The sequence below is a fragment of the Bactrocera oleae genome, chromosome 5 (assembly GCF_042242935.1).
Source record: "Bactrocera oleae isolate idBacOlea1 chromosome 5, idBacOlea1, whole genome shotgun sequence".
Lineage (NCBI taxonomy): Eukaryota > Metazoa > Arthropoda > Insecta > Diptera > Tephritidae > Bactrocera > Bactrocera oleae.
In genome coordinates this window covers 33,361,355-33,388,552 of record NC_091539.1, presented here as the reverse complement: position 1 = coordinate 33,388,552, position 27,198 = coordinate 33,361,355, and the positions used below count along the sequence as shown (strand labels likewise).

The 27,198-nt window shown below is 35.4% G+C and overlaps 1 protein-coding gene across 3 annotated transcripts in view; it reads right to left on the bottom strand.

Moving 5' to 3' along the window:
* Positions 1-1,925: 1,925 nt before the first annotated feature.
* The window catches only part of LOC106618277 (proteoglycan 4), a 48,375-nt gene continuing 23,102 nt past the window's right edge, over positions 1,926-27,198 (bottom strand). Inside the window, exons 1-6 of one of the 3 annotated variants that reach the window (XM_036371771.2) lie at positions 23,005-23,133; positions 20,853-21,007; positions 4,640-6,126; positions 4,422-4,571; positions 3,762-4,349; positions 1,926-2,997 (exon numbers count right to left, since the gene is read on the bottom strand). In XM_036371771.2, coding sequence (XP_036227664.2) covers positions 2,768-2,997; positions 3,762-4,349; positions 4,422-4,571; positions 4,640-6,126; positions 20,853-20,866 — 2,469 coding nt within the window. In that variant the 5' untranslated portion in view covers positions 20,867-21,007; positions 23,005-23,133 and the 3' untranslated portion in view covers positions 1,926-2,767. Of the gene's footprint in view, positions 2,998-3,761; positions 4,350-4,421; positions 4,572-4,639; positions 6,127-20,852; positions 21,008-22,715; positions 22,956-23,004; positions 23,134-27,198 lie in introns of those variants that run through there. The other 2 variants (XM_036371770.2, XM_036371772.2) reach the window with 2 other exon arrangements.

Here is a 27,198-nt window from a genome sequence, read left to right as displayed (position 1 = left end):
CTTAAATCCTTTTTCTTCTAAATTCTAACCACGTTCTTGCAACTCAGTTACTTGCAAACAATAGTGCAAATATACCTCAGTGCATTTAGGCCACATGCGCCCATTGTCATTGCGGTGGCGTCGCATTTCCAGGGGCGAGCTCATCCAAGGCTACAAACAAATAAAGCGCAGTCGTATTTCAGTACCAGTACAGTGCATCACGAAAGTATGCCGAATAAATAGAATTTTGCTTCTGATTAAGTTTTGCATTTTAGTTAAGGAAAACTTGGTCAGTGGACAGTATCCATTGCTAATGTTATTATATAGGACGCTTCCCCCAATTCGAATCTTCTTTGCTTGTTTCAATATCTTGGGTTCTGTGTTACCAATATTTTTGGATTTAAATTTTGACGATAAGAAAAATTTGGTTTTAAAAACAGTTAAATATTTCGAATAATAATTTTCATTGATTCTAAACCAAAACAAAAAAAATTTTAAATTAGTCGAAAAATTGAGAATATTCAGAAGTAATACATTTCTCATTCGAAAATACCAAACACATTTAACGACATACTTCTGCGCTGGAATGGATAGTTCACGGAGTGGTATACTTGTTTTCAGTTCATTGTTATTCCATTTTTCTATTAAAGGCTAATATGTTATTGTGTCTCAAGTTTTTTTCTGCTTATCGTAGATTAATGTGAAATTTAAAGGCAAAGTGTATTTATATCGACAAAAAATTATCGCAAAAAATCGATAAAAAAATGTAAAGTAAAACGATCAAATGATATCGATTTTCATCGATAGAAAGTAATAAATTGTCGATCATTGTTAATGATAAACAAAAAATCATGAAGTATTTTGAAACGATTAAAACCATTTTTCCAAAAAAGGGTAAACACGAGTATAATAACATTTTTTAACTTTAATCAAAGTAAAATGCATCATGGCCTACCTATCTGTTTTAGAATATTAATATATACAAGTACAATAAATTAATATGTTTAGTGTTGCCGTCAGGATTGCAGATATTGCATCAAAAAATAATTGAATTAACATTTGAATTAAAATTTGTTTATTATTTTGTAATCCGAAATACGGGATTAAAATATTAGATTCAAAATAAAAAAATTTTTGAAATGAAAAATTCGCAACCCTGGTGCCGTATATAAAATTTCCAGTTAACGCTAAATAATTTTATACCTGTGCATACTATTCTAAAATTCAGTTTTTTATTTTTAGTTTTTATTTTTTAATTTCGGATTTTGTTTTTGCATTTACAACATATATGGTATTTAAAATCAAATGAAAATAACAGAAGCTTTACAGTATAATTTCCAACTTGTCTTTGTTGGCCAGTCATAATGAAATTTCAAAGAACATCTTGCTGTTCATATATTTGCATGCTTCAGTACGCCACGCCGCAGGCCGCAAGTAAGTCAAAGTTCGAATGCAGCGAGTTGGAAATGTGATTCTATTCACATTACCGCAAGCATTCAGGTAATTTTGTGACATTTCCTTGGCACTAGACCATTAAAAGACGAAACGAAACGAGGTGAAGACAAAACAAACGACAAACCAGCCAAGTAGCAAGCCTACAACGACAACAACAACAACCTAACCAGAATATCCAACACACGCACACATACATGATTATATGTACACACACTCATATAATAAAAACTGTTAGTGCTCATGATTTTTACGAGTGGAATAACGAAGTTGTAAACACAGTTTATGAGCTAGCCTCAATGAGCTTTGCACACATGTACTCACTCACACGCTCACAGGCACATTTGGACTATTCAAAGTGTTTTGTGTGCCATTTGCCTGTGTTTTATGATCATGAGATATCCTGGAAGCACAATGCCGACTGCGGTGCAACGTTGCATTGACGCCTGAAAGTAGGCTTTGTCTTCGCGGAAAAGTTTATAGCTCCTGCAGTATTTATGTTTTAAGATACATTTTCTTTTATTTGTATTTCTCTCTTACAAATTTTCAATTTAACTTCACACATTATTAGGCAAATAGTACTTGTACAGTACATTAAAATAGTACATAACTACATTACTTGTGTTTGCGTGTGCGTATGTGTAAGTGCATGTATGCATGTGTGTGTGTGGGGTTTATGTGTGTTGTAGGTATGTAATATAAAAATTATAACTTTACTCAGAAATAAAAAAACAAAATTTTTTATAATTTGAAAATTTTCTTCGCTCTCGTTTTGTGTATACATTTTGTTATGTATGTTTGTTTGTTTATATGTATGTAATTATAAATGCTTACAAAATTATACAATAAAAGGCAGACACTTAAAATACGCGTACATATTTAGATACTACTCTCAACACTGGCGTGGAGTACCAAAAAAGGGGGCATTCAACTCGCTCTCAATGAAGCGAGTAGGCATATACAAAACAAAAAAGTATATAGTATATATATATATATTATTAAAATAATTAATAAAAATCGACTGTGGCCGAAATAAAGCCAAATAGGGTTTCTAACGAGTATTCTTGCTTTTGTCTTCAAGTTAAACTACAAATAACAAATAGTAAAAGTATTAAATCATACAAATTAAAATCTTTTTCCCTCGATTTCATTTTTAATTTTTTGTTTTTTTTATTTTTGTTTTTATCTTAAATCAATCCAAGCGTGGAGCATCTAATTGCAGTGAGGTTAACAGTTGTGTCCCGCTTTTGCTTCCTTCCCTTCGTTATCAATGCGCTTTCGTATGATTGTCGCTCACATACATCGGGATTTGTTTCACAGCTCACGCTCACAGTTTTTACAGTATGGTGCCGGGTTTGCGCAGCGGCAGACGCCTTCTTTGTGTCAACAGTCCCAAACCGCGTGCTTGTTGTTTTGTTGTCGTTTCGGCTTCATCGGCAGTTTCATCCTTGGCGCTGTCAGCATTTTCGGCGGCAGGCGCATCGGCGGAAGCGGCTGCTGGTGCACTTTCCTCTTCCGTTTTCGATTCTTCGGCAGCGGTGGCGTTGTCCTCCTCAGCGGGCGCTTCTACGAAGGGGTCGTGGAGGACAAAATTCAATTGGTCAGTACAATGTGAATTAAAGTTGAAATAAATTTAAAAATTTGGTATATAGTATAAAGTGAATCGAAGGGAGGGAAATCAGTATTGTGGCATTATGTTTGATATACAAATGAACTGAGCTCATTTATTTTCACAACCCAACCGATTCCACTTATTTTTAAGATTGGTGCATACATTGGACAATATATATCTTGCAAATTTAATCGAAAGGAGCGAGTTCGAGCACCGCTTTCGACCACTTTTGAAAGAGCATTGTCATAGTTTGGAGCTTGTTTTGTTTCAACACCTTTGCTGATATTTGAGTTATCTGCTGTAAAGTCAAAAAGAAATTAGATTCCAGAAAAGGTATTCTGTGGGAAGGTCTGGTTGAGGTCAGATTTTACCTATCCTTAAACTATAATAAAACGTTGTTATCCGAATATAACTAAATAAATTTAGTTCAGATCGGTCGAGTAGTGCTGAAGATATATAATTTCATGCTTAAGTAGGATATATCAGGCCAATTTTTTAAGTTTTTAACTGGTCCATGAGTGGATGCTATATTTGGCTCTCAGGCAGAATTTTGTGTTCTTGGCTAAGTTAATTAGAGGTTTATACGGATAGAATAGTAGTACAATTTTTACACACTCTTTAATTTATACCCAAATCGGTTCACTCTTATCATACCTACACATATCTATCCCGAACTAATTAATTCTTCCCCGGAAAACTCATTAATTCAAAGGCTCACCCGTGGTGGAGTGTCCGAGCTGTAGACGTCGCTTAGCCAACAATGGATTGATTTTGCGTGCCGCCACTGGCGCTGGTGCTGCGTTTGGTTTGGCGTTCTCAGTCTTATGCAATTGTGGACGCGTCTTCAGACGATTCAGTCCATGGTGTGATGCGGGCTTAGCTTCCGCCTCGGTCGCCTTTTCTGCGCCCTCTTCGCCATTTTCTTCACCCTTAACATCATTGTGATGACTACTATCCGCTGCTGAGTCATCAGCTGCTGGTGCTTCAGTGGTGCGTGCTACCTTACCGCGTGGCAACAAACGATTGGCACCTGGTCGTGCGAAACGTGATGCTGGTTTCGCTGGTGCAGGTGCTGGTTTCTCTTCGGCCGCGCTAGCGGCTGCCTCCTCTTCCTTGTGCTCCTCTTCAGGGGCCGGTTTGGCTGTGGTGGTGCGGCTACGACCACGCAGGCTCAATTGTGGACGTCCACCACGCAGCGTGCGTGCTGTCGTGCTGGAAATAGGTGCTTCCTCGTTTGCCTCCTCAGCGTCAGCGCCGGCTGTTTTCTCGGTAGTTGTAGTGCTGCGTAGATTGAAACGATTGCGTGCTGCGTTGGAAATATATAATTTGATTTTAATTGAAAATTTGGATAACATGCATCTACTATGTATGAACTTACGTCGTCCACGTCCAAAACCAGAGCTCACAGGCTTCACTTCTTTGGGTGCGGCTATTTCTTCATCTTCTTCAGCAGCTGGCGCTGGTGCAGCGGTGGTGGTGCGTGCGCCAGGACGTGCACGACCGCCAATAGATGGACGTGAGAAACGATCTATAATATCCAAAGAATTTATTTGTATGAAAACCATTTTTGGACGACTTTGAAAGTTCAACACTTACTCTTGCCCGTTTTCGGTGCCTCCGGCGCTGGTGTTTCTGTTGTCGTTGTTGTGCTTGCTTCGCTCTTTCCACCCTTGTTCAGCTTGAAACGATTACGTCCAGCCGAGTTCAAGCCGGGACGCTTACCACCAAACAACGAAGGCGCTGCTGTGGTTGTTGTAGTGGTTGTTGTCGTCGTAGTTGGCTCTGTGGTGGTTGTTGTGGTAGTTGTGGAGGTTGAGCTAGGCTCCTCATCCACCAGTGTGGTCAAGCCTTCATCATCGGGGTTTGTGGTATCTGGCAGCACAGTCGTCACTTCGGTATCAGCATCGGTGGTCATATCCATGTTGAAGTTCTCATTCTGTAAAATCGCATATAAGTCTAATGCGGCCTTTTCCATCGACAATGTGGTCTGCTCCACTTCTTCATCTGCATCTTTAACGGTAACACTTTCTTCATCACTGCCAATGGTTGGCTGACGACGTTTCTTCTCCTCAGCTTCTTTCTTTTCAGCGGCCGCTGCTGCAGCTGCTTGCTCTTGTTCAATGGCGATTGCCGATTTCGTTTCAGTATCGCTATTACGGATGCCCTTCACTTGTTTCTCGTCCGTGTTAAAGGTTGCGCTATCAACTAGTTCCAAGCTGGGTCGCTTTACGCTGATCTTTTTCTTCTCGGCGGCGTTTTCAAGTGAATCTATAGCGGGCGTTGGCTGTGCATCCACATTCTTGCCACGGCTAGGGAAACGTGTGTTGGCTGGCAACCGTTCAGCTTCGACATCGTCTGCACTGCTGTCGTTCAAGCTCGATGAACGCCCCTTGGCCTTGTTGCTGACGAGACTGTTGCTTGCTGGCGCCGCTGTAGTGCGTTCAATATTGCTGTAACGTGATTTGCCGCGTTCACTTGAGTCGACTTTAGCTGGCGCTTCCGATGGCTTGGCATCTTCTTCATCTTCATAATAGTACACATATTCATATTCGTAGTCTTGTCCATTAGGTCCCTTTTTGATTTCAATGCGCGACTTCTTATTATCCGTACCGGCAGCATCCAAGTTAATGGCCTGATCAACAAAGCCGACATTGAAATCTTCATCGAGTTCGGCTTTGCTTATTGGCGCTGCGGTTGTCAATACCGCATAACTGGTCTCGGCTACTCTACGTTCATCTTCCTCCTTTTGCTTGCGTGCCGCATCAATTTCGGCTTTAATCTGCTCCAACTCCTCCTTCTCAATGGCACGTTTCGCCTCGATGCTCTTCATTACATCCTCATTGATGAGCGCACTCAAAACGGGATTCAGTTCGGGGCGTTCCTTGGTCGGCAGTAAATTCATAGTGCCCTGCAGTAAGTCCAAATCTGTTTCTGGCAAGAAAGAATGTCTAGGTATTTTATGTGATGTCTGAAAGTCATTTTCGTCCGGTCGTTTATGTGAAGTTTCGAAATTTATTTCGCCCGGCAGTTGTTCGATGGAGTTCTGCGCCTTCGCCAACAGCGCCAGACAGCATATTAATTGACTGCAAGGACAAAGGAAATGGGTGTAATTAAATATTTTACCTGGGCAGACGGCTTACAAAAGGTGCAAATTTGCATAATCGCGTAGAAGGACGAATAAATTAGTCGAAGTAATGGTGACGACGATGGTGATGGTAAAATAAGTGCCAATAAGTAATGGGGCAATTGGGTAAACCGGTTAGGGACATAATAATACTTGTATCTTTTTACGTATGTAGGTCTTGTACATCAAGCTGTAGTTAATATTGGCTAATGCGACTGAAGAATGCCGTAAGTCGTCTGTCGCATGACTGGTTGCTATTTCATTATATCTTTGCATAAGAGAATACGAGTTATTAACAACAGAAAGTGAAGGTGTACGACGTTAACCCAGCAGGAAATTAAGTATTGTTAATGATTTGGAGAGAAAATTGGTAAATGGAATAATTTTCAAGTTCATAAAGAAATATGTCAGGTTTACAAGAAAATTTGCTTCTAAATACTTGTAGAAGATCTCATTTTTAATTTGTCATATTTCAGAATATCTCAACGCATTTGAGTTTTAACATTCTCAAAACGGGACATTTGGTATTGATTTTGGGTTTTGTGAGTCTCAGTATTTAAATTTTGAAAGTGTTAGGGCGTCATGTAAATAAAGCTGTACGCACTATTATATGATGTAATGAAGATTTGAGGATATCGCTCTCCACTTTAAATATTACTTTAGTTTATAATACTTTGTCACTCTGAAAAAGTACCAAATTTTTCTTCCTTTACTGGGTTTATTTTTTATGGTCTATAGGATAGTTTATTTCTATTGAACCCTTTCTGTTTAATAGTATTACTTGTAGGTTCAGAAGCTTTTTTTATTGCTTAGCGTCCGTCCAAAGAAAACCCGAAAACTTGAGCTCGAACTTTTCGATGACTTTACTCTTTCAATCAATCAATCTTTTTCTGTTTGGAGACATTCACGAAGGTGTTTCCATCGCAGTTCTTTAAGGGTTTGGTGAATCTTGTAATGCTGAGCTCAAATGGAAATGGCGCTTTATGTCATGAGTTAAGCAAAAAACTGTCGATCTCATGACTTAATCAGGCATCAATTAATAAGGTTTTGTCTTTAGTCCACCTTCCATTCATTTAGAACAAGTCATATTTATAACATATTATTGCTGACTATTTGACTACGAAGGCTTTTAGATTTGATATAGCTTTGGTAATCTTTAAGTTATAAAAACTCTTCCCTATATAATATATCAAAAGAGATATTAAACAAAAAATCTGGCAAAACCAGTTTTAATAATGGAAGCCGAAGTTCTCTGAGATTGTTTTCAAAATACTATGCCATATTGAGAAGGCTCTATTCAAATTTTAACATACTATCTTGAGCAAGAACATTTTTAAGCACAGTCCTTCGGGTACAACGCGTGCTATACCTTGACACCGCTAGGGCTTATCAAAATAATTGTATGATTATACGAGCTACTTGTCTTCACTTAAAGAAGAAATGTAATTGGAATATTGAGTTATTTTAGATATCTCTAAGATTTAAAAGCCGGACTAATTTCCTCACAGACTAATAAACATGATTACAACAAAATATGGACATTATAAGTTTCTTATCTTGTTCGTCTAACTAGATAGCGTTGACTATGGAGCAAATGGTGACATAAGGGGATGTGAGCTGAGCTCAATTTATGGAAGCGGAGAATTAAGGATACTCATTTATTCTTTGTGTTTGAAAGATCAACTGAAGATGAAATCGACTAACATCGCTTAGGAAGCCATAACCTTGATAAAAAGAAGTGAAATCAACTTATAAATTGAGATGTTAACCCTCGGATGAAATATACACTTATATAGCACTCATTATATAATAGTACAATTTACAAAGCCAACGATGCACCTTCTTCTCTCGTAACTTAACTTAACAGATTCATCCAGAATAGTTACCGCAGAAAACAATGCATCGTATCATTTAGAAAATATATGGTCACTTCAGATTGAATAAATGTCCTACCTGGTTGATAAATTCGATTTATAATGATATATCTGAGGATGTAAATATGTATGTACGTGCTCGAATAAATCACAATCGACTTGTTCTGCCAAAGCGCTGCAGTGACCACTTACCGGTATGTGCCAGCAACAATGCGGTGCGCATGCGCAAATGTGCCGCGATACAGTTACCTAGCCACATTACATGCACACTACACATATAAATACATACACACGAATGTACTTGGGCATATAAAAGGTGATTTCTGCACATGCACCGCTTAGTTCAATGAGCGGCAGATGCTTTGCCAAGCCCAAATAACAGGCGATATAGCGGACAGACACGCCAGAGATAATCATGCACATCGAACAATGCGCCAATAAGGCGAACCGATGCGAATCGCTGAGGTCGAACGCTTGGCTGATGCGATATGCCAGCGAATGGGCCGCAAATCTCAATAAATAGATAAAGCCACACATATGTGTGTGTGTGTGTCTGTTTTTAGACATATGTTACTTTTAGCATGCAATTTTTGTAAGTCATTTTTATATACCCTAAACAAGGTATGCTAGGTTTCCCACGAGGTTTGTAACACCCAGAAGGAAAAAAGGGGACCCTATAAAATATATATAAAAACAAGAAAAAACGTTAACTTCGGTTGCACCGACGTTATAATAGCTTTCAAAAATACAAAATATTCTTTAAAAGAAACTTTGATCGGCCAGTTTGTATGGTAGCTATAGACTATATTGATCCAATCTGAACAATTTCATTGGAGATGAATTGACAATAATCCATGCCAAATTTTTTAAAGATATCTCGTTAAATGAAAAAACTTTACATTCACTTTAATCCGGTCGTTCAGTTTGTATGGCAGCTACATGTTATAGTGGAAAACTTGTTCATTTGTAAAGGGTATTACAGTTTCAGTGCAACCGAAGTTAACGTTTTTTCATGTTTTTGTGTTATTGGTGATTGAAATACCAAAGGTATATAGATGGCAACAAAGCAAAGCTCAAGGCAAACTGCCAAGATGCTTAAGCGGTTTGTTCCAAGTCAGCACAATTTACTTATTTTTCTCCTACCACTACATATATATATGTGTTTGTGTGCAGTAGAGATGTAAATCGCATGTAATGTATGGCCGTGTGTGCATGGACTAGTTCGTAGGTAAAGCTATATTGAGCGAGCAAAATCGCAGCGAAAGTGCGCTGAAAAGTGAAGTGAGTAAAACAGACCGGGAACTTGTTTCAAATACTCTATTTCTCATTATGCGACCAAATACGGCAAAAACAGGCAATAGCAATCTATTTTCAATATTGCGGTGTACTTACACATACATACATATGTATATATTGACAAGCACCCATACACACCCGCTTCTTTATTGCCATCACGGCAACCAAGTGTGGTAAACCGGTTAGTCGTTCGTTTAGTTGTCAACTATTTTTACCGCCGTTGCCGCTGCCGCTGTTACTGCTGCTGCTACCACGCGGACACTTGAAATGTGACAGCAATTGCTGCAGTTTGTATCTGTGTAGCAATGTAACAACAACCGTTGATATCCAGTCAGCATTTTGGGAATAAAATATATTTAAAGCTTAATTAAGGCTCCGTTGAGTAATTGGACTAAATGCATGGTACATAAAGAGTGCGCTTAATATGTGGAAGGAGTATTTTGAAAACTGTTGATAACAGTCGAAAAGGGAATCTCTAGAGAAGACGACGAAGAACGCAACCTATCTTCAATTTACTACGCAAAGGAAACAGTTGGCATACCGGCAAAACAATGGAATTACTTTGGATGATCTAAAGTCAAACATCAAAAGAGGGACAAAGCTGCTATCATCTATGAGGAAGTGGGAAATCAAACTCGAAACTCAAACCAATTCATTACGTTAAATGAACAGGCAAGATATATGGTGCCTATATAAGCTTCCACGTCCCTTCACATTCGTAGACCAACCGATTTGAGAACAAAAAAACACACATTTTGTGATGTTTGTTCAGAACTCATACACGCGCTCCGTGGATTACGCCATTAGTCGTTGAATACAAAGACATTCCATTATGGAAGTAAATTTTATATCAACCGAAATTTGTATACAAAATTGAATTAACACTTGAAATGTTGGTATTTGAGCACATGAAGTTTCTTAATAAACGGTTCTGTTCGGATTTCGACAAGAAAAGTTAATGGATTGAACACAAAAGATATGTGTATGCTAAGACGGCCATATTGCTTCGAATATTCTTGATTAGGTAGTACAAATAGCAATAAGGATCAATCATAAATGGTCGTATAGTTCAAATAAGCCACGACTTACGGGACTACGATACATGTCTGATGATATTAGTTGAAATGTGAGCGCCTTAAAAACAGTATTGGCTTTAAGCTCCAAGAATCCTAATATGAAACTACGCCAAGCACTTTTAACCCTTCTACTGCAAGTGTTTGAAATGTTTGAGTAAAGATTATTCGTTCCAAAATACGAAAAATTAAATATTCGAAGAAATTTTCATATCAACCAAGTTGTTTTTAGGCCATATATGTATATATTCCCATAGTGCATAGGTGGAATACTGTTTTAAGATTATAGGGAATACCGCGTAAGGTGATGTTTACGTTGTATCAACAACCCAATTTGCTCATGTAAGGTACTATTAATAGGGAGTGTATGGCCCATAAATTTTTCGTGCTTTTAGCCAAATATTTTCAAAGCTCACTCTATAAGTATTACAAGATGTAGGTTTTAAGATGTGTCTATAGAGACCTTTCCCATATCATATATAGAAGATATACGAGAAAGATTATTATCATTGGTCTTGATTACCCTCTCTTGATTACTCTCTCTTCATTAGCCCTGAATTACATTATACCCTGAATTAAGTTTGAAACGAAATTTGTAACACATAGACGGCAACGCCGGAGATCCAATGTATATATATACTAAAACTGAGAGACTAGTTTGCGTATATACAGAAAATTTTACTGCTAAATCGACTCAACTCTATACTACAAGTATATATATATATATTATGTATATATATTTTTTTTGTGGTAGCGATCTGAAACTTTGCACATGCTCTTTTCGGCCCAGAAATGTGCTCCTTTGTCGAAATCGCCAATATCGAACCACTATAGCATGCAGCATATATACAAACTGACCGATCCAAAACAAGTCCTTGTATGGAAAACTTTTTTATTTGACCAGATATCTTCAAGAAGTTTGGCACTGATTATTGTCCAAGGCAAGGCAACAATGTTCGGAACATATTGTTCAGGTCGGACCACTATGGTATATAGCTGCCATACAAACCGACCTATCAAATGTTTGCTGGGTAACACTCTGCGTGGCAAAGCACCAGTGCACCCTTTCGCTAAGATAAAAAACAACAACAATAACTGGTATAGTTACTGATACAAACTGATATGTATGTATATACGTATAATAAAAGGAGCAAAAGAGTCTCACGAAATTAACCCATTTCAATGTGCAGTTGTTTTTACGAGTTCAACCGCGGCGCGGCGATGCCCACAACACAGAGAGCGACAGGGGCTGCGGCAGGGCCGAAAGCTAAAGGCAAGGAACGAGCAAGAGCTTTACTCCGGTTATGGTTGTTATCGCACACTGGTTACTGGTTATTACTCGATATTATGGAATATCGGTAGGAAAATGGGGCAGTGCAATGCTGCGCTACGCAATGGAGCGTAGCCGTAACGTTAGACTCTGCAGCGCGGGTAGGATGGGCGCGGGCAGGTGACAAGCGGTTGGATTGTGAAAAGCAAGTTGTGCGCCGAGTGGTGAATGCTGAGTGCCGTAGCCCAGGCAGAGCTATTACTCAGTTGCAGGCGGTTAGCTATTCGCTGTTGCTGTAGTATACAAGCTACATGTGTTTGTGTGTTCGGCGCGAACGTAATCGTAATCGTATTGATATTTATGGCCTTTTATTTCTGTTTGTCATTCATACAGTCTTTTCCCTGTACAATAAATATTTTGCTGTATAACTTGCTATTATTTTTGTTGTTTGTGATTTTTTGCTTAATATTGTTGTAAGGTTTTTTATTACAACTGTGTATTGAAATTTCTGTGGTAGAAAAAACACTACAAAGGTAAACAACTTCAACTTTCTGAGGCAACTCGTAGTCGGGAGAAAAAAGAAAAAATATAAAAAATACAAAAACAACTCGCAGACCTACAACAACGTACAACATATTGAGCAGACGCCGCGAGCGTTTTGCAGCAAAATGCATATATAACCAGCCAGTGTTATATTTTGATACCCAAAACAGGGTGTATTAAGTTTGCACCGAGGTTTACAATACCCAGAAGAAAACATCAGAGGCTCTATAAATATATATATACACGATCAGCATGACGAGCTGCATCGATTTAGCCCGACTGTCAGTCTTGCTGTTGTATATACACGAACTAATCCCTTAGTTAGTTTTTGAGATATCGATCTGACGATGATCTAGCCGATATTTAATTATTCAGGGGTGTTGTAGAATCTGAAAGTTATCAGAATCAGAATTGATACCGATGAAACAATGAGGAGGAGGTGTCATGAATTCAAATAGCAACTGTATTGGGTGTCACGAAAACCAAGTTTATCGATTTTGTTATCAGAAACAAAGCAAGAGGATAATCGCTGACAGATTTGAAATGTAAGTTAAGAAAATAATTTACAATATTGCTACGATTTAATTTATGGTTTTATCTATAGGGGAAAACATAAAGATAAAACACAAAATGTCATAATTATTGACTTTATGGAAAAAATTCAAATATTTTAAGATAAGATTTACAAAACGTAATAAACGTAATTTAACACACAAATGCGTTTTTATTCAGAGGATAATGTAATATAAATGTGTGAAGTAAGCATGTATACAAACAACAAGCAAGCCAAATTTCACATATGACTCCCCTGGTGCATCAGGTGGATTACTGTGATTTTTTAATATCTTCCTTTAAGTTTTTCGTTGCTTTTTTCTTCCAATAAGATATAAGCTAAAATAGCGAAACTCATTGTAAACTTTAGAAGACTTTATATGGTAGTTCAAATTTATTCAATTGCAAGTTTTGTCACAATAGTAAACAGCTGATTCGAATATTGGTTTTGCATATGTTCGAAAAGACGAAAATCCAATCAGATTCCGTGACACCATTGAGAATGAGAATTGGTTTGCAATTCTGACTTTACATAACCCCACAGAAAGTAGTCTAGCGGTCTTAAATCACAAGATCTTGGAGGCCAATTCACAGGTCCAAAACGTGAAATTAGGCGGTCACCAAACGTGTCTTTCAATAAATCGATTGTGGCACGATCGTTTTTGAAGAAGTACGGACCAATGATTCCACCAGCCCATAAAGCGCACCAAACAATCAGTTTTTCTGGACGTAACGGTGGTTCGTTTTGTCGTAGCCATTCTACCAGAAGTGCGATTCATCGCTAAACACGATAAAATAAACGTAGTGCGCGATACGTATTCCGCACAGAACAATTATTTTGGAAATAAAATTGCGTGAGTCTATTTATGATGAATTGCCAAACCAAACTGAGAATAAATCACTTAAAGCTGTTAAATCGGTCGCGATCTTGAACAGTAATGCCAACTTAAAGTTCTATACCTCGAAAAAAACACTCGATATAAGAAATAGTTGCCATACAAAGTCACCGATCATAATCAAGTCCTTGTATGGAACACAATTATTTGACGAGATATCTTCACGAAATTTGGCAAAGAATATTGTCAAGGCTACAATCTCCGAACAAATTGTTCAGAACGGCCCACGCTAGCATATATCTGCCATACAAACTGAACGACCAAAATCCAGTTCTTTACTTCTAGTTTTATTTGTGAAGGGTATTATAACTTCGGTCCAATCGAAGTTAACGTTTTTTCTTGTTTAATAATGTTTTTGATTTTTTGTTGTTGTTGTAGTAGCAGTAGTTGTTGTAAAGACTGAAAGTGCAAGTGATTGCGGAATAAACAAAGCAGTCGGCATTCGCATGGATCTGTACCTTACAAGAAACTGCTGATGGGTTCACCGATACACTCACATTTATTATGTCAGTACTGACAATCAAATGAACAGTAAAATTACTGTCAATATTTACGATTTTTTCAAAAGCAAATTCTGTATACGTCGAAAGGAGACAGCATACATTTGCATAGAAGTTTCGAGAAGTTGTGAATTACTTATGTAGCTGTTATCTCGTGCGATAAACCAAAGGTGTTATTATTAAGTTTACAATAAAATTATATTTTTAGTTAATTTTAATTTTTTTTAGGCATTTTTAAATTCCGAAATATTTATGAACTTGAGAAATACATACAGCAAAGCTTTTGAGAGGAGCAAGCATGGAATTAAGTGAAAATTCCTTTACCTAATTTATTATTTAATTATATTTTTGTTGCATTCTTTGTTTTCGTATTTATCTATATTATTTTAACAAATTTTATTTAAAAGTTTTGAATTTATTAAAGAAAAAAAATTTTATTATATACTGCGCAAAGTAATTTTTCACTTGTGATAGATTTACAGTCATAACTGACAATTTTCAGCTATGACGGATTTATGGTCAGCAATGACTCAGAAAAAGACATGAGAGTGAGCAGTATAGATATATAGTGAATCAATTTTTAATACCCATGTGTTAAAGAGAGATGCAAACTCACACATCTACGTTTGTTTCCATCAATTTTTGCACAAGGCTCTTAAGAAAATGATAGAAACTTTGTTCTGCGCGCTGACAAAATTTTTTCAGCTATGACTGTTATATTACCGGTCAGATGACTGTCACTGTTCTTGTAGGGTATATATGTATATATATATGCGTTTGTATGTATGTAAAGGTATGCGTGTGCTGCGCCTCGGAGATGCGTTTGACAGTAACTCACTCGCGCACTGCTGTGCTTAGTTGGCGAACAAAAAAATTTAAACTACAATATAAGTAGTATAACAACAAAACAAGGTATATAAAATATAAATTCAAATATTTTCCATCGCTGCATAAGTGCGCAGACACGTTTTTGCGCTGCATTCCACGATTTGTTGTTGTTGTCTTTTATTAATTTTTATTTTTACTTTTGCAAAGGTGTGTGTTGGCATGAAGAAGGGTTTCACCACAAAACTACATGCATGGCTGTGTGTGTGTGTGCTTATGCATAGTTAAGCAGTTTATTCATAGTTGAAGGGTAAATTTGAGTTGCTGTAAGCAGCATGCAGCTGATTCAGTTTATAATTGGAAAAATACGAGAATAAATAAGAAAAAAAAACAAAAGAGCACTTAACCTTCGAGATTTTTTGCGCTTATTCCCTTTGACCGCTCTGACTGTGCGTATCTACGTGTGTGTTCAAAAATTAAATGTTTAAATTAATGTCAGTGACTAACGAATTTTTTTTCGAATTTTTCAAATTTTGTTTGGTTTATTTAATGCATCTTAATTTTGGCCAATTGTCGAATCTACCAAGGCGCGCATACTGAATTTGGTAAAATCAAATAACACCTTGATTTATTTGTGGCAACTTAAAAAAGCGTTGAACGTGTGCCGAGCTACAATTGCAGCAATACCAAATACTTTAAATTGTGCGATAAATAATTCAAGGCGGTCTTGCAAAAAAAAAAACATTTTTGTGGAATTAAGCATTTTTTTTTAGTTTTTGTCCTACTTTATTTCTTTGTTTAGCACAGTGCTTTTCAAAATTATTCCAACAATGAATTTTCCAAAGTCGTCTTAAATCGCGTGACTTTCGCTAGTAAAATAGAGTGCAGTGGACTAATTTTGAAGAAAATTCGTGAAGCTCATTCAAGACAATATTTGGATCTAGTTTTTTTGTTAGCTATTTTAAATCACCTCGAGCGGTTAAAACAATATTCTCCCTCGATCGAGTTGGGTATTTTAAGTATACATTGCCAATAACATGGCTCGGTTCGCTTTAAACCTATTACAAATTTGTTGAGGCAGATAATGTTAGTTTCAGCTAATTGGTTCGCCGAAGGTAAGACTGCTGAGACATTTCAGCCTCAGTCTTGCAAAAACCAATGGATGGGAAAGTGGCTGTATGCTCTCACCTAACCCACCTATTTTAACGCACATATGGCACAAAATGGTTTCTTTTGAGAATAATTCCAATATTTCATTATGAGTATTTAGTCACATAATGGTTAAATATTTCTCAATTAATTTTCTATAGCCGATCATTAGTAAAGACTGGAATAGTATTGGATATGCTGGGCCAACTCGGCATATGTATTGAACATTTCCACGGGCAAAAATCTTATTCTTCCCTACACTATATTCTACCTTATGTTGACGCTCCTAAAATTCGAAATCAATAGTTAAGAGCTTAGTTGAAGTATTTAAAAATTATTGTTGCATGTGTTCTAGTAAATATTGCATTTAAAGTATTTAAAATAGATAACTGAAGCTCTGTTTTTAGAAAACTTTATATAATATTAAATAACATAGAACTGTCCTGCTCTGATGCATACATATGTATGTTCTTCACTTCTTCGGGAAAGAATCGAGAGCAATTGCTTGTTAAAAGTCCAAGGATTCCTTTTAGTTTTACTTGACGTCTGTATATCAGAAAAATCGGATTAAACCCGTCTTTATTTGACTTTAAAAAGACCGACACCACACTTACTACCTAACCTAGCTGATCTAAGTCTAAGATTCTTCTAATATTTACTATAATGTGCTATTGAAAATGTAGTTTCACATGAAATTTTTAATATTTGAACATATTCAATATAGAATTATCCGTATTTGATGTTTTTAAGGGAGCGAAGAAACTGACGGGTGAGACACTTAAGGCGAGAGTGTTCTTAATAAGGCTATAGAAGAATTGAACACGAGCCGTAAGTGTGCCAGTACTCTTAAACTTGCAACTTACAACTAAGATTTTAATTCAAAATTGACAGAACTCCTTTGATTCAACATCGTTTTCGATTTTCACTTTAGTAACTGTTGTAGGATACTCCAGAACTTATGTAAATCCATTACCTATTCAACTATACAACACTTTTTAGTTTCGAACTTACAGATATATTAGGGGCCCATTGGTTCAATTTAGAATGGGTAATAATTTGAGTTATGGTGTGCGAGTACAGTATTGTTGCATATGTAGAGATATGAACCTATATAATTTCCTGAAAATTTTAAAGTGGATTTTAATGAAAACCGAAATGAGTTTCGGCGAATTTTTGGCGCGTTTTGGTCTATATTCTAAATATTTATGTATGTATTGATAAGGGTGAGAATGTTTGCAAAAACCGGTTGGTCGCAAAGTTTCGTTTTGTTGTCAAAACTATTTTTGTTGCTAGTTGTTTTAAGCAGTCATTTGCTTTGGAGTGCGATAAACTTTCGTAGTTTAAAGTTCCAGATTAGGTATATTGTAATATCATTCGGACGGAGCCACGAGAGCAACAAATTTGTATGTACCAAAATGAGGTATGTTAAATCGTGAATTCTCGGAAAAAAAATTCCATTTAACATTTATGTTGACCAAAAATTTTTCTATTACAAAATTTTAATTTCATGCAAGAATAAAGCTTTTTTTTCAAACTATTACCACAAAAATCCCTCTCTATGAAAATGTGTGAAAATCCCTCAAATAAAAAAGGTGATTTGTAAACTACTGCAAAGTACAATCATAATATTTGAGTATGAGCTCATAAGCTGCAGATTGCGGTTAAAAGCAAAACATAAAAAAAAACAACAGAACAAAACACTCTCATTGCAACAAAAAATATTTGTAATCATAAACATTTTCCTTTTAGCGCTCGTTAATTGACAAGCATTTTTTTAGCTAGATTATTGTTTTTTGTTTTTGCTGTTTTTTGTTATTAGTTTTGGTTTTATACCCCGAACAGGGCATATGGAGTTTGCCACGAAGTTGATAAACACCGAAGGCCTTAGTTAATATATAAAGATATTATCAGTGTTACGAGCTGAGCCGATTTAGCATAGTCCGTCTGTATATACCTACACTAATCGCTCAGTTTTCGATTTATTTTTCTGACATTTTGCACACCTCCTTTTCTACCCTAGAAGTTGCTCATTTGTCGGAACTACTGATACCGGACCAATATAGCGTATAGCGGATCAAAATCAAGTTCTTTTAAGGAAAACTTTTTTATTTGATATCTTCACGAAATTCGGTGCAGATTAATGTCTAGGGCAATGCTACAAACCCCGAATATACTGTTAGGAACAAACTTATAGCTGCCATACAAACTAATCGATCAAAATCAAGATACATATATTTTATACCCTCTAATGCTACTATATAAGAAAGGCTCCTTGAAGGGTATTATAGTTGCGGTGCAGCCGAAGTAAACGTTTTTTGTTTTTGTTATTTTTTGCTGTTTTTTGTTATTTTTGTTTTTTAATTGCACACATAATCTCTTTGATGTGCTTTGTGCTTTGTTTATTTTTGTATTTAAATTGTTTTTCATAACATGATTTTGCTATGTTTTGTTGCTGTTGTTGTTGGTAGAGTTGCGCATCAGTTCGAATTAAAAATTCGGAAGTTTGGTTATACATATATTTATATTTGTTATACACGTAAATGGGTGAGTTGGCGGGAAGCTGAGCGTTAGCGGATTATAATAATTTATACATTAATGTGTAGGGTGATTTACCCCATATATGTGTGTGTGTGGGCGCTTGCGACTGCAGTTTATTACTTAATAAGCATGGTGCCAGCATAAGCGAACATATTTATGTACCCCCCGTCTGTTGAACATTAGAAATTTGTTGCTTTAATCTATATGATATACATACATGTACGCTGGCTTACCGTTTTCTTTTGGCAAGTCAAATGGTTAATATAACATTCATGCTCAGTTAAACAAGTAATTTGCACAAAATTAACCAATGCAGTCGTAATTTATGATTCAGCAGATAGGCATGCGCACTCACACCCATACATATGTATATGCACATAAAAGCTTACAGATAAACACATAACAGTCATTGTTAGACATTTCAGTTGTGGTGTCTGTGTGAGTGACTCGAAAACTCACAATTATGTGGGAATAAACGCGCCCATAATTCATGCATTTTTCACCCGGGCCAAACACCCGCGCTTCAATGCGCACACGCTGCCTTCTACACACACACATGCATGCATATATGTGTTCCGCACGTACGTGCACCGTTGCCCGTGTGTTTGGCAGCAAAACGAGTTTCTTCGCAGCAGTCAGCGACAAGAAATGCATTGAGAAAGACACTGAGTGATGGTGTTGAAGGCAAACTTGATGGAAAAATGAATTGCATTCTTGATGACTACAAAATAGTTGCTTTGAAAGGCATGCATTTACATACCACATAGTACATAACGGTGTATTAATTTCATATGCAACAGTTGCTTTGTGCATAAAATATTAATTTTAATTTAATTTTCTTGTTTAACACGAGAATTTTATCGACACCTTGTTCTTGCTAGAGCTATTTTATTCACAAAGCATTCCTATCTTATATAATGGAGTTTGAGTGTTAGTCGCAATTTGAACACATCGCTTTAAAACACATCAACATTTTTCTAATATATCGTTGGTTCTTAAAAGAAATTAATTGAGAAATACTAAAAGAAATACAATACTTGAAATTTACTTTGATAACAAATTTTTGAGACCGTCCGAAAAACTCATGGTTGTAAAGAAAATTTAAACAACTGAGCCATCTTTAGAAAACTAATGCGATTGTTCTTGGACTTTACTTAAGATACTAAATGTCATACTGCTCTGAGATTAATTTTAGCATGCTAATATTTGCTCAATAATTGGAAAACAAAAGGAGTTGTGTTAAAAAAATTAGTATGTGTTTTTTAAGGGAGTCGAAATTTTAATAGCTGTTTCAAAAGTGGTCGAACGAGCCAGCGAATCGTGCCCTATTCATACTGTTTTGCTTTTTCAACCGCTTTTGCCAAAGCTTCAATGTCAAACCTGTTTCCATATTCAGTCCACGTTTTCATTTTCTTCATCAAACCACCAAATTTTTATGATCCAGAATAGACTTTAAACAGGGATTGAACTTAAACTTTGAATATTTTTAAGTTGAAATATATGTTTAAGTTTAACTCCCATTTTGATCACACAACTGTGTCATTCCTACACCTGGCTATTGAATAGACCAGCATTACTTGTTTTGGTTAACTGCGTAGAACATGAACTTCAAATCATTGACATTTAATAAGCAACAACCGTGTCTAGTAAAAGTACTTCCACAATAACTCATACTGCGCATTCCAAGAACTCTTTATACTTTCTGATGGTTATGAAAAATATTACGTACTCGAGTGCCTTATGTATGGTATTTCAATAGGAAACCGTAATTAGTTTCAAGGTAACTTTCTATATTGATACTTCTAAATATTTTCAAGAAATTATTACTTTCAATTTAATAAATTGAAAAACAATAATTTTGATTTTTCAAAAATAAATTTATTTTTTTATTTAATATTTAAATTTAAATTTTTTTAAATCCTTATTTTTAGGATTTTATTCTTTACAAGTAATTATTTTTAATTTTTCTAATAAAAATTTAATTATTTTCCTAAAGAAGTTTTTAAGCCCACCAAAAAAGTAGAAATATTGTAAAGGTCAATCAAATCACAGTCTCTCAAAACTAGATATGTGCATGCAAATATCCGATTGAAATCCTTCTCACGTGATTATGAATTTACCGTTCGCAGTGATGTTATTACAGTTTTAAAATTGTTAGTTCATACTTACATTTTCAGCAACATATTTGCCTTTGTTTTTGTTTTATTGTTGTAATTTGTTTTTATTATTGTTGTTAATTTTGTGCACTGAATATTTGATTATCAATTCCTTTCGCTGCTCAATATTCAATATTCGATCAATGCGGGCCGCAATTAAATGAACACCTGCAGTTGCAAGTAAAATGAAATAGAAAATTTAATTTTATTTTTTATTGATTTTTTTGTCGTGTATTTTGTTGCAAACAAAACATGTCAAACAACAAAAAACAGAGTTCATGCACAGTACGGTATTTAAAGTTTTTTTCTTGCGAAATGTCTATTTGTCCGCTGAATGTATTGTTTAGCCGTCAAATATTTTGTTGAACAGTTTTGCGACTTTCACTTTTCACTCAAAACCAAAAAAAAATATTAAATTATAAATGCAAGAAATGTTTTGCATTTTATTAATTTTTTTTAATTTGTAAATATGCAATTTTATTTCTCAGTTAAATTTTTTTCGCATCCAGCGCGCTTTTTTAATTACGACTATGAAATTTGCGAAAAATTTGTTATGTTTTGGTGTAGTTTGCATTTGAAATTTGTTGCGCACACGCTGCAAATGTTGTTGTTGCTATCGCCTAGTAATTTTATTGCTAAATACAGTGCAATAACTGTTTATTTGGTGACGCGAGTGTATTTTTAAAAAGGAAAGTAAACATTCAAGAAGCGATTTTGGATTAAAAATAAAATATGGATATCAAATAAAAAAAACTGGGAAAACCGTTAAAAAACATCAACAAATTAAGGACAAAAATTAAAATATTAATAAAAAGGAAACGTTGGTTTTAATTTTTTTTAATATCGAGCATAAAATTTTTTAAAAACAAATTTTGCAAGAAAAAAGTGCAAAAATATATAGTATTTCCAATAAGAATATAATAATAGAAACATTTCAAACATATTTCGAAGGTGCAAACGAGGCAAATAAACTAGTTATTTAAAAAACATATTAATAAAAATTGTATAATAAATTAATAATTTTTTTTCAGAGAAAATTTATAAAAAAATTCATAAAAATGTATTAATAAATAATTTAAAAAAAAATCAAATAATTTTTTTTTTAATATTTAAAAATTTTACAACTACAATGTTAAATCAAAGTATTTCAAGAAAAAAATCTCAAATTTATTTGTATAATTAATTTAATAAAAAAAAAAAATTTTGAATAAAGTTTTAACAAAAAACATTAAAATATCTTTCATATTTTTCAATTTACAGTCCACATGAAAAATAAATATTGACATACAAAAAAAAATATTTCAAAAAAATTCCAAAAAATTTTTTAAAGATTTCAAAAAAAATTTTATTGTACAATACACAAAAAATTTACAGAAAAAAATATTTAAAATAACTAAACAAAATGTAAATATTAAAAAAAAAACAAAAAATTTTCGCACTAAAAATTACACCAAAAAAGGGAAAGAAATACGGAAAATATAAAAAATTAAATTAATTAAAAAATAATAATAAATTAAAACGAAAACTCAAAAAAATTGTTTTTTCAAGAAAAATTTCACAAGAAATCTCTATTAAAATATCCCACAAAAAAGATTTGAAAAATATTTCACGAAACTGTTACATGTACGAGTACTGAAATATCGCGTATTTAAACGAGAATTTTCAATCTTGCAATACACAAAAATATTTTGCAATTGCAAATAAAAGGCACCAAAATCACAACACGAGCGCTTAGGGTGTAACTGCGTGCAACTACTGTTGTTGCCTTCGTCACCCCTGGACGATGCATTCCAAGGTAACACACACTCAATAAAGTTTCATAAAAAAATCATTTTAAGCACAAGTAAAAAGCAGTAAAAAGGTATATCCAACTAACGGCAATGTATCTGAGTGCAGATCGTACGCTATATTGGCAGAATGACTGACTAGCGAATTCGCAGACAAACAGGCACTGGCACACTTCACGGTTATGCGCGCACTTAACAATCACTTTTGGTTTCGTTGCCAGCCGAGCAAGAAATGGCAAAATGATGAGCGCACCAAGCGCTGAAGACTCGCAAAGACTATCACGAGGCGCAGCTAGCCAGCACGACTAGACAATGGATACCAGCAAACAACACAAAAAAAGTATAGACTATCGTCTTAATTGTGGAATGAAGACTTACTACGGCGGCGCACAGTGGCTAGCGGCTGGTGAACTGGCGTACTGAAGATTGAAGACTAAAATGTCTCAAGCGAACTGTAGGTTGTAGGCTGGCAGCCAGTCTGTTGGCTGCTGCTAGCTGGATTGTCTGTCTGCCTCTGGTGCCAATAACCAGTGCACAGCTGTTAAGTCAGCTGCGGCAGCGAACTGCGCAGTCGCCGTACAGTGTGAGAGGTGCGCAGCTTGTTGTTGTTGGTTGATGGCAAGAGCTTAAGAGATTAGAGTGTGTGTGTGTTTGTGTGAGCATATGCGTACAGAAGAAGGAAGTTGCCGTTAATGAGCACCAATGAGTGTAGCAACAAAGCAGTTTCGTGCACTACGCGAGCTCAAACGAGCGCCAACACTGTCTACAAGTGGTTTGAGGCGCGCCAATTACCTACTACACACACACCTTAATGGCTTTTAGTTCGAAGCTGTTTACTATTCTCAACTGTTACCGCTTGTGGTCGACGCTGCCGGCTATGCGGTCATAATAGAAGCAGGCAACAATGTCATTGGAGTTTGCTACCGATGGTCTGTTTGATATTGAATTAGTGTGCTTTATGCGCTATATTCTTATATATTATATATACATCCATACATACATGTGTACATATATGATATATGAGAGTAAGAGTAAATCATAAAAGCTGCTTGGAAATTCCCATGTGTACTTAAGATAGAAGCTTTATAACTTTTGCACACTCCAAAACATATGTCACGCCTTGAACTGCGCCAGGTGGAAGTGCTCAGCGCTTGACGTACATACAAACGACTTAAGCAGCGAACTCGCCAATTTGTAATTAAGCGCGAATGACAGGCGACCGCACTCGACCAAACGCGACAAATGCCCATTTGCGCACAGCAAAAGACTTAAGCAGCAAACTTGCATTGCCAACACAAGCACATACAGCAGCTGTTGCAAGCATCGCTCTCGTGCGCGCAAATTTATATATAAGGAAAGGGAATTTAATGGCAAGCCATGAAAAATGCAAACAAACAGCGGCAAGCAAACACACACACACACTCTAAATATTCATGCAGACCGCCTGCGCTCAGCCAATATTTATCAACATAAATGAAAGCAAACACCACGAGTGCATGAAAATAGCCGTGGTAAGCCGAAGAAGGAGAAGAAGAAAAATACGCAGTAGAAACAAAAGAAGAGAAACTGATGCTTATTGCAAAGAAAATGTAAATAAAATATGTAAACAAGAGCGCATTGCAACAGCGGCACGAGTGCGTTAGTTGGTATATTTTCATATACATATATATATATGCATATATTTATAAAAAAATGTATATGCAAACATGCATGGCCGGAGTCTAAGGCCACGCACTGCTAGCTGTTGGCTGCTATCTTAAAAATGCCAAAGTTTAATTACTATTGTGGCACTTTAACATTGTACAGCCGCGGCGGCAGCGAAGGCATTGATGGCGACTCAGCTGTAATGGAAAGTAAATGCTCAGTGCGGCTAGTTTTTGCAAACCAAAGTTTCATGAACGGCATTTGTGATTTGTGAGTCTAATCTGACATAAATCAATGGTTTATAGAGCTAATATTCAAATGCTTATAAATCATATTTGATTATTTATTATTTTCAAGTATTTGTTTGCAGTTTTCTATCAATAAATTTTCAAAACCCCTCACAACTTCTGACTAAAATAAAATTCCCAAATTCAAAGTGGGTGTTTCGAGCGTCTCTGCTATAGATTATTGTATAAGTAGAAATATAAAATTAGATACTATCATTTCGTCATACATTGAATATATGTATACAGTTCTTTTATACCCTGAACAGGATATATTAAGTTTGCCACGAAGCTTGTAACACCCAGTAGGAAACGACGGAGACCCTATAAAATATATACATAAATGATCAGCATGATGAGCTGAGTTGATTTAGCCATGTCCGTCTGTCTGTCTGTCTGTATACATATATACAAACTAGTCCCTCAGTTTTTATGCTATCGATCTGAAATTTTCCACCTGTCCTTTTCTAACAAAGAAGCTGCTCATTTGTTGGAACGGCTGATATTGGACCACTATAGCATATAGCTGCCATACAAACTGAACAATCGGAATCAAGTCTTTGTATGGAAAACTCTTTCATTTGACGAGGTATCTTCATGAAATTTGGCGTGTATTATTATTTAAGGCATTAATCTAATCCCCGAAGAAATTGTATAGATCGAATGACTATATCATATAGCTGCCATACAAATTGAACGTTCGGAATCAAGTTCTTGTAAGGGGCCTTTGTATTTGTGAAGGGTATTATAGCTTCGGCGCAACCGAAGTTAACGTTTTATCTTGTTTTTATAATTTTTTTTGCCATTTTTTGCTAGTACTTTCTTAGTAGAAACTATGATATTTTAAATAATAACGTATATTTCGTAATTTTTTACTAGTATATTTCAAATCACTTTTTCGCACGATACCCATCGCTTTTAAGTAATATTGGAGAGGTTTTACAATAAACTTTTTTGGATTTGTATGCAGTTTTTTAATATCTAGTGGCTAAATAGTCTTATGTTATATAGTTTTGTATTTTTGTTTGGTTGGATCTTGGAGTCTGCCAAAGTGGTTGTTAACATTATATTGAAGTTCTTTGGTTCGTGATTGGAGCTATTTTATTAATTAATTAATATTTAAGACTCATCTGTCATGTTTAAGAAACATATAGTTAAGAATTTCTGCTGCTTACAACCAGTAAGGCCAATGAACATAATGTTTTGTTTTAGAAAATAAAAAAATTGTAGCAGAATATTATTTATAGAAATCAGATCCTAATTAGTAAAAGGCAACTGATGCATGAAATAGGCTTTGACATCAAAGCTAAATGCAAAAATAATAAAGTACTATGAATGATTCAATTAAAGAAGCATTAAGCTTAGAGCAGAGATTCATTAGAATCCAACTATCTTTATATGAATCTAAATTCCAAAAATTGTAGGAGTAGACGATATATTGCATTGAATATAATTTTTCAAAATAAAATAAAATAAATAAATTATAGTGGTTTTATATTATATACATATATAACACGATGGAAATGTGTATTTTAAAAGCACTAACACTGTACCTTTAGATTAACAACTGTTTGAGCTTCTTAACCCATCTTGATATATCAAAAAAGTGAATAAAAACATAATATACGTGATTTATCTTATGTTGTGTTATTCGTATACCATTATATATTAAAATTATTGTAAATAAAAATGATCCAAAGATGGTAATTTGCAAATATAATTGCTTCGCAAGAGCCCATGTCCACTTGTCTGACTACAATTTTTATAGTAATTTTCTCACAATTTTGGACCAACATTTTTCAACAGATTGCAAATGTAAAAGCCCACCCTTGAAGTCTTTAAGTATGAGCACTTGCTGTGCTGTTGGACAGAAAGCTTCATCGTGTGCAAATATTAAAAAAAATGCATCTTAGCTAAGACATCTAAAATCAAGAGTGTCTGGTGTATACTTTCATTCGAAGAATTTCATTGAAAAATGTCCCAATCCAAAACTTCGATTTAAATTGGTCTCTTGTTTGTACAAAGGAACACAATTTCCAAAATTGTACAAGAATCCTTCGAAAGTCGAAAATGATTTTATACCGCAATTTTTCCTACCGGCATGCTTCCCAGATATTGATGCATATGCGAAGCTGTATACTAGATATGTAAGTGCGCACCCTTGTCTTTAGTTTTCGGTATTTTTTTCGTTGTTTCTTTGTTTTTTTTGTGTGTGTTTTTTGCGAATACTTTTAAGTACTTCGAGTGGCATTTAACACTGGAATTTTCCAGGCAGGAGTCGATGCCATCTCCACCACTTGATCGTCGGCTTCGGTAAGTGGTAAGCCAACAAACTCTTTAATGGCAGTCGAGCAAAAAGACAAAACAAAAACAAAACCAAAAAATCTCATGAAAAGGTAAAATAATAAGTAAAAAGAATTATAATAAAAGTTGCTCACTTTTATTTTCAACTTTATGCAGCTTCAGACAGACTATAACAAAGGTTGCCAGCGGCGCAGCTGGCGTCGACTGCAGCGCCAAGCTGTGAGGTTGACTTAAGCAGCGCGTAGTTGGTGCAATATGAAGGCATCATTTGTATATATGTACTTGCATTGCTGACGTTGCCAAGTGTGATTTTTGCTAAGATTTGGAGTTGCATACCCTA